Genomic DNA, 8,200 nt, shown 5'->3' with positions numbered 1-8,200 from the left:
GGAATACTTTTCCAAACATGTACAATTTAAACAGACAACCAATAGAACCAATTGCAGAGCACAATAATAATAACAGAAAATTAAAATAGCAAGAACACCAAATTTTTAACGTGGAAAAATTTCTTCAAAGTGAGAGAATAAAAATCACCGGACTTTGTCTAGTAAAATCTTCCACTATATAAATAATGGGTATACGAAATTCTCCCTAGTAACATTAGAGAATAACAAACTTCACTGATAAACAATAAAGGTGAGAAACATACTCCAAACAATTCCTTCACAAAATGTGAGTATACTAAAAACAACGTTAAGGGAAGCTAAATTTACTCAACAAGAATATAAATAAAATTTATTATGAGATAGGAACAATATATTGAATTTGTAGATCAAACTGATAAGGTTTACTACACTCATCTATCACTTGAGACTTTTTCTCTTCTCTATTGCAATTCTCTGAAATCCTTATTATGTTGTTTATTTGTTTTGTTGTTTTAAGGATTAATTTTTTTTTTAAATACGTGTTAATAGGACTTGGTCCAAATAAAACAATACCCATAAAAAACTTTTTTAACTCTTTTTCTAAATAAAAGGTGAGACCCACTTTAAGAATGAACCCACCCTACAAACTACAACTATTAAAAGATTTTTCTCTGCTATAAATTTTGTGAAGAATGGTTTGCGCAATCGTATGAAAAATGAATGGTTGAATGATTGTTTAATAACATATATAAAAGTGACATATTTGAGAATGTCGACAATGAAAAAATCATAGAACATTTTCAAAACATGAAAACTCATAGAGAATAATTGTAAGCTCTTATTCATTTTAATTTTTTTTTGTCTTGTTGCAGTTTTGTATTTTGGAACAGTTTGAAATATATTTTTTTGTTGAGAAAAGTCGACATAGAGAAAATAAAAAAACCTAATCACAACACAAGAACATAACGTGGAAACTCCAAAACTTAAAAAAAAGATCATGGTTGTTGTCAAATGACAACTAGAGAACATATGAAAATTATTTCAACGCATAATACATCTTCAACAGCCCTAGGTCCCTAATACACTCACACCTTCCAAAACAAATATTTAACTACATCTCACAACACACTAATATAAGACTATAAGCGAACAAAGAAAGTCAAATACAATCTTAACGGGCTTTTGTCCAGTACATCTTATAACGAAGAACTTGAATCATTTATATAGTCTTTGACTCCCTCTCCATTTATAAAACTAAATAATTTGAGAGTTTTTCAACCTGTATATTTTCAACTAACCCTAGCAATCTCCACCTTAATTGAAAATAATACATCATCTTTCCTTGTCTTTAACAACAATCATACTCCATCATAAAGAATATAGTCACTTGAAACTACACAACTTCAAGAATTTCCACATTGTCTTCACGACAATCATAGATGAAAAACTATCATACTCCACCCTAAAGAAGAGTATACTTCAATTGAAGGTAAACCACTTCAAGAATTTCAACATGTCGAGAAACGGGTTGAAATTTTATGGTGTGACTTTCATGTTGGTAGAAAACTCTTCAACCATCGACATAATCTCACAATACATTGTTTAAACTTGATTGTATCAACACATCTTTGAATTGAATTTTATACAGGCCCAAACTGCATAACAAAGTCAGTGACTGCAGCTCAACAACTTGTTCACAACACCACCCTTCTTTTTTGATGTGGAAGATCAAACAAATATGCAACCACAGAGCATACTAAGAACTTCAATTCCCTCATCAAATCAAAAGTTATGATACCAGTTGTTAGAAAAAACAAATGTATAGAGAAAAAGCTGAACACAATAACAACACAAGAATATAACGTGGAAACTTTAAAATTAAAAAAAAAAAATCATGGTCGTTATCAAATGACAACATAAAATAATACTACGTAAAAATTTGTTACAACACATAATATACTTTCAACAACCACAGGTCCTAGTACACCCATATACAAAACAAATATTTAACATCTTCTCAATCACCCCATAGACACCAATACACTCACACCCTCCCAAACAAAAATTCAAATACATTTCACAATACTCTAATACAAAACTATAAAAGAAAAGAGAAAAAAGCCGAATTTAAGTTTAAAATATTTTTGGATTAAATAAGTTTTTAGTCCCTATAAATATTGCGATTTCCGATTTTAGTCCCTCTAAATTTTTCCTTTAAACAATGGTCCTCCCAAACTTTTCCGTTACTAAATTTGGTCCCTCCCGTTAGTTTTTACTAACGGAGGCTTACGTGGCACGCCACGTGGAGGATAGCTGGCAAAAATTTGAAAACGATTGAAATTGCGGGGGTTTTAAACCTCCTCTAAACATACCCAGAAATAAATATTAATTGTGAACTTTTGTCGAACACTTTGCGAGCAAGGTGTCATCTTTAAAATTAAGTAGTTATATGATTAACACTTATGCTATAAGTGTTTAATTAAATAGTAAATTGGTGACACAAACAGGGTCCAAGATGAAAATGTAAAATGCTACAAAAAGAAGAAAAAGGGGCATAACTCCAATAGCATCACGAGCAGCAATAAAAATTTTATCTGTACTGTCAAGTAGCGCAAATGAGAACACCCCATCAGCATATCAACAAACTCTTCATCGTGTTCTTCATGCAAATATATTAATAACAAGTCAGAATAAATAAATAAATAAACAAATAAAAAACACTAAATCCTTAATAATAACAGAAAATGAAACTCATTCAAAAACTTACAAGATGAGCAATGACTTCACAATCACTACAGTTAGAAATTGATAAGAAGTCAGATTCTGTTTCAACTTCTCGTGTAATAACGGTTTTGTCTTCGTTGTAAAGAGGTTGATCTCCGGAAGTAGGGTCAACAATAGCGAGGCGTTGATGAGCAAGGTAATAATTTTGATGACAATACATACCGCTCCAATCAGGGCCTCTGTATTTCAATCTGTGAGAGAGTTCGATGATGCGGGCGCGTTTGGACTGAGAGTTGTCGACGACGCCTAACACTGCTAAGATTCCGCTCATGACGGCTGCGACGAACATAACAAGATTAAATCTGAAGAAATGAATATTTTATGAAAAAAGTACTAAATGGGATACTGTTTTAATATTTATATATTGGTTTAATGTTATTTTTTCTTAGATTCAACGAGTTTTGTATCTTTATTTGATTATTCAGGAATTAGATTAAAGAAACTAAAGATGACACCTTGCTGCAAAGTGTTCCACAAAATTTCACAATCAATATTTTTTTTCTATTTTTTGAGTTTGTTTAGAGGAAGTTTAAAACCCCTGCAATCTCAATGGTTTTCAGATTTATGCCCTGCTGTCCTCCACGTGGCGTGCCACGTAAGTCTCCGTTAGTGAAAACTAACGGTAGGGACCAAATTTAGTGACGGAAAAATTTGGGAGGACCATTGTTTGAAAGAAAATTTTAGAGGGACTAAAACCAAAAATCGCTATATTTATAGGAACGTCAAACATATTTAACCCAATATTTTTTAATAATGCATTTTATAAGTAAGAACTTGAATCTTTTATATAATTTTTATGTTACTATTCCTTTATAAAACCAAATGATATCCGACATTTTGAACACTTATATTTTCAATTAACTCCAATATTTTTTAGTCAGAATATATTATTATTTAGCCTCCATTACAGTCGCAGTTGGGTGGATCTCTATACAATTAGTTACTTTTTTTTTTTTGAAGTATACAATTAGTTACTTTACTTTACAAGAGAATAGGTGAAAAAGTATACTAGTATATACATATATAAAGACAGAACTCTTCGTTGTCAGTCACTTTTTTTTATTGATCTATTAGTATTTTGATCATATCATATAAATATAAATCTGACCAATTCTTGGACAAAAAGAAAATGGGACCTCCTCCTTTTACTCCGAGACTTCATTCTTTTCAAACAAGATAAGATAAAGTCTGCTATAACAAAATAAAAAATCAAATTCAGAAATTTATGAGATTTTTATTATTAAAAAAAATTACCACAGTTTCTTAGAAAAAACAAGTCCTAGTTAGTTCTGTAAGTTCCACCGCATCCATCCAAACACTGAAAAAGAAACTAACTGTGCAGTCCTATTGGCTCCTTTAATCATTAACCGTTTCTGACTCCTTCCTTAGAATCATTGCTTTCATGCTTCACGCTTAAAACAACAACATGAACTCAACAAACAAACCCATACAAACACAAAACAACTCAATAATGAAGAAAGAGAATAATAACCCTTTTATTTGCATATTTTTTTATTTTCATGAAAAATACTAGTACAACTTAAATTTATGAAGAAAAAAAAACTAGTAGTAATAGAATTGCAGAACTTTAGTACTTTTAAAGGCAAATTTGTAGGTCCACACAGAAAACCAAATCTCAAATTCCCATTGCAAAAGTATGAAGAATTCTAGTACTATCAATCAAGTAAGAACCATGTTGGCCAGTACATACAATGAAGAAACTTCAACTGTTTTTACTACCAATTCATCATGTAACCGAATAACAACATAGCAGAGCAGTTGGTGAGAATCATAACTAATATTCATCTACCATTATAGAATCAAAAAGCATTTGATCTATCAATTTTGAATAATAAAAATAAAAACTAAAACCATTTTACCCAATTCCAACAAATTAAGAACTAATAATAATAATTAACCAATATTAAATAGCCACACAATTAGGCTTCCGAAACAACGCTAAGATCATCTTCTTCTTCGAGCGGAGCTGGCAAATTGAGATCTATGAAACTCTCTTTGAATCTAGCAGACAGATTAGCATTAACATTAACATTGGCTGCGGAATTAGATGATGAAGGAATCAAATGAGATCTCTTGTGACCGCCAAGTGCTTGACCGGAACCAAACACCTTAAAACAAAACGGACATTCGAAAATCTTATCATGGACACCGCTGTCATTCCTCGCTTCATCGCGACAACAAACACTTCTATGACTTCCCAATGCTCTTGAAGACCGGAACATTTTCCTGCAATTTTCACATAAATGCTTCCCACGAACACGTTTCAACAACTTCTCCTTCGGTATCTTCTCCACCGATCCCTCTTCTTCTTGTTCCACCACATTGTTAATGTTATTCTTCCTGTTCCATTTGTCTCTTGACAGCATCATGAGACACATAGCAACATCTTCTTCCGGAGAAGTATCAGAAACTGAACTCACAGGTTCAGTACTATCAATGAATGGCAACTGCGTTGCTGTTGGCACCATGAAATTCATTTTTGGTTTCTTCAATTCAAAGTTCTGGTTGTGGTTGCTGCTGCTGCTGTTGATGTGTTTTCTGATTCGTTTAGATCGTTGTTGACGAGTCGGATTATTCTTTGACTCAGTCTCACTTTCTCTATCTTGCACAATAACAGACTCAGTTTGATCAGGTTTGAAAGAAAATCCAGGATCTGCAATCTTCAGACTCTTCTTTGGATTCTCTCTCAAACCATAACTAACCAAAGTTTTCTCATCTTCTTGTTCTCGTTCCGATTCCGATTCCGATGAAGAGTTTGAGAACAAAACAGTTTGTTGTTTCTGAGACTTAGCTATGGCAAGATGAGCCTTCATGTGACCACCAAGTGCTCTTCCATTGCTAAATGTTCTTGAACAAAGCTTGCATTTGTGTCTCTCCATTACCACCAACTTCAACACTTTTAGTTTCTCTTACTCTTTTCTTTCTTATTCTCTCTCTTTTTCTCTCTCAACAAACAAACATACTAGTAGTAAGTTTTAAGGGCAAAAAATGAGAACTTAAAAGGAGTAGGTAACAAGCATTCCTCCACCAAAAGACACACACCACCCCATAAATTATCTTTTTATTATTATAATATTATTTAAGAAATATCATTTACAGTACTTTTGTAATAAATAGTATTTTTATTTATTTAGCAAATTTTAAATTTAAACCGTCCGATTTTAATCCAACGGATGAAAATTGAGTTGCCTATTACAACTACATATTGTAACAGTGCCATTAATTACAGAGCGGCAAAAATTTAGAAAGTGTGATCTTGAACAGAAAAAGAGCTATAAGTAACATGCAAACCTTGCTGCTCAAATGGAATAACCTTTTTCTATTTATTGCTTTCTGGCCACTCTTAACTGGCATTGCAAAATTTATACTTGTAAACAATATTTTTCTTCATTTTGATTCAATTTGGTGTAAAATTTAATTTCTTCCGGATTTGTATATTATCTAAATTACCCTATTGGGCAAAGTTCACATATACGCGTTTGCTTCGAAGATAAAATAATTACTTAAAATATTGAAAATGGGACCATGGAATATATTCATTGGAATTGGAATACAAGAATATACAAGAGTGATAATAGATAATTATTTTGTTGTGATGTGCAACTCACTAATTGTGTATGATTGTTGGTTTTATTAGAATTTGATTTCGAATGGTAAAGAAAATGGTGAGAATTATTATTCATTATAGAAATTGGAGATAACTTGGGGATTGGAAATATTCTCACAGTACGAGAGCAAATTGCTGATAATTACAAGAAGACTTTTTGTTGGTGAAATAATTAGAATAAGACTTTATTAGTAATTGGGTTAGTAAAAAATGAACGAGACAAAGTTATGATTTTGGGATGTAAATAATAAAAAGTGCCAAAATAAAAGTTGAAACAAGGAGTACTATATATGGTAGAAAAATTGTAGAATGTTGTCAACTATGGTTTGAACAAATGTGACAAACCTTAGAGGTGGTTGTAAAGTTTGAGAGTTGAGAATTCACCAAAAGGAAAAAATTAGATGGTGGTGAGTAATCAAATGCTTGTTACTTGCAAAGGAAGACTAATATAAGTTATTAGTCAAACAATTAAAAGAAATTTATCTATCTTTAAATTTAATACATATTCGCTGTAGCCATTTTATATAAATATTTTTATTAATAGAGATGAATAATGCAATTGTGTGTTGAAATGTATTTTACAAAAAAAAAAACTAAGTTATTAGGTAAGTGAGTCAACTTTTGTTTTTTTATAGATTTAACATTTTACTTAATTATAGTAGATGATAAATTTAACTCACATTTGAATTCAATAATCTTTTTAATAAGTACGAGTCTCATACATCCTATAATAATATTTAACATGAGATTTATTTTTTATTGAATTATACAAGGGTGACACAAATTATGTATTGGATTCAATACAAATATAAAGATAAAATAATCATTATCAATGTAAGATCATATGACATTCTTATCACTTTGGTGGAAGCGGTGTCTTTCTAGACACCACTCTATTTTTATAATAATATTAAATAAGTGATTTAATATTATTTCTAACGCAACGAAAATCTATAGGATTTCACACATAAAAACAAATAAACGAGAGATCAAATAAATGAGTAAGATTCATTTATGATTTGGCTATGTGTTCTTACGATGCCTCACTATTAATTAGAGACACGTGGTGCACCGTAACCTATGGTGCATATAAGTGATTCTATATTTGAGACACATGGTGCACCGTAATAGGATTCTTAGTTCTGGTTATCTCTAAGACCTTTGTTCATTCATAACTAGCACTTTAGACGGAAGAATATCCTATTGTAGATTATGTTCGCGTGGACTCAATATAGGTGATGTGGTTCATGTGGCGCTCATGATTAATATGTTTTTGAAGATCAACTATTCCACACTATAAAAGGTAATCAATCAATCTCTAACTCATGACTATTCGAAATAACTTGATAACTTGAATATACATCGTATTTTCCTACTCATTTTGCATGCTATTTAGTTTCATTTCTCGCTTTTATCGTGTTTTTAGGTTGCTTTGTATATGTTTTAGGTAATTGCTTTCCGTGAAGTGATGTGCATCGGAATCGGGAAGGACAAAGAATGAGCAGCAAAAAAAGTGGAGAATTGCAATAATACTGATATGGCGGTTGCCGTCAGCAGCATGGCACTCGCCATGGGTGCCTGTCACGTAATTTAATGAAGCTGACTCACGGTGGTTGCCACGAGCCCCATGGCGGTCGCCATACACCAGATATGCAGAAACGTGGAAAACAGAATGAGACTGATTCTTGGCCACTTCCCTAAATTCTCTCATGCACTTTTGACACGGGTTTGAATGTATCTTAGACCTGTAACACTATATATATGCACTCCTTGCCTCCATTAATATAAAGCATTCATTTTCTTTTATTC

The 8,200-nt window shown here is 31.9% G+C and overlaps 1 protein-coding gene and 1 pseudogene across 1 annotated transcript; both read right to left on the bottom strand.

Annotated features, from left to right (window-relative positions):
* Window positions 1-2,454: 2,454 nt before the first annotated feature.
* On the bottom strand, window positions 2,455-3,052 carry LOC131630955 (asparagine synthetase [glutamine-hydrolyzing]-like; annotated as a pseudogene).
* A 1,335-nt stretch (window positions 3,053-4,387) lies between these two features.
* On the bottom strand, window positions 4,388-5,792 carry LOC131630963 (zinc finger protein ZAT9-like). The gene has a single exon (XM_058901705.1). It carries the CDS (start codon window positions 5,661-5,663, stop codon window positions 4,704-4,706), a length of 960 nt encoding a protein of 319 aa, XP_058757688.1. The 5' UTR covers window positions 5,664-5,792; the 3' UTR covers window positions 4,388-4,703.
* Window positions 5,793-8,200: the final 2,408 nt, after the last annotated feature.

Source organism: Vicia villosa, unplaced genomic scaffold (genome assembly GCF_029867415.1).
Source record: "Vicia villosa cultivar HV-30 ecotype Madison, WI unplaced genomic scaffold, Vvil1.0 ctg.000756F_1_1, whole genome shotgun sequence".
NCBI lineage: Eukaryota > Viridiplantae > Streptophyta > Magnoliopsida > Fabales > Fabaceae > Vicia > Vicia villosa.
This window is presented reverse-complemented; position numbering and strand designations above follow the sequence as displayed.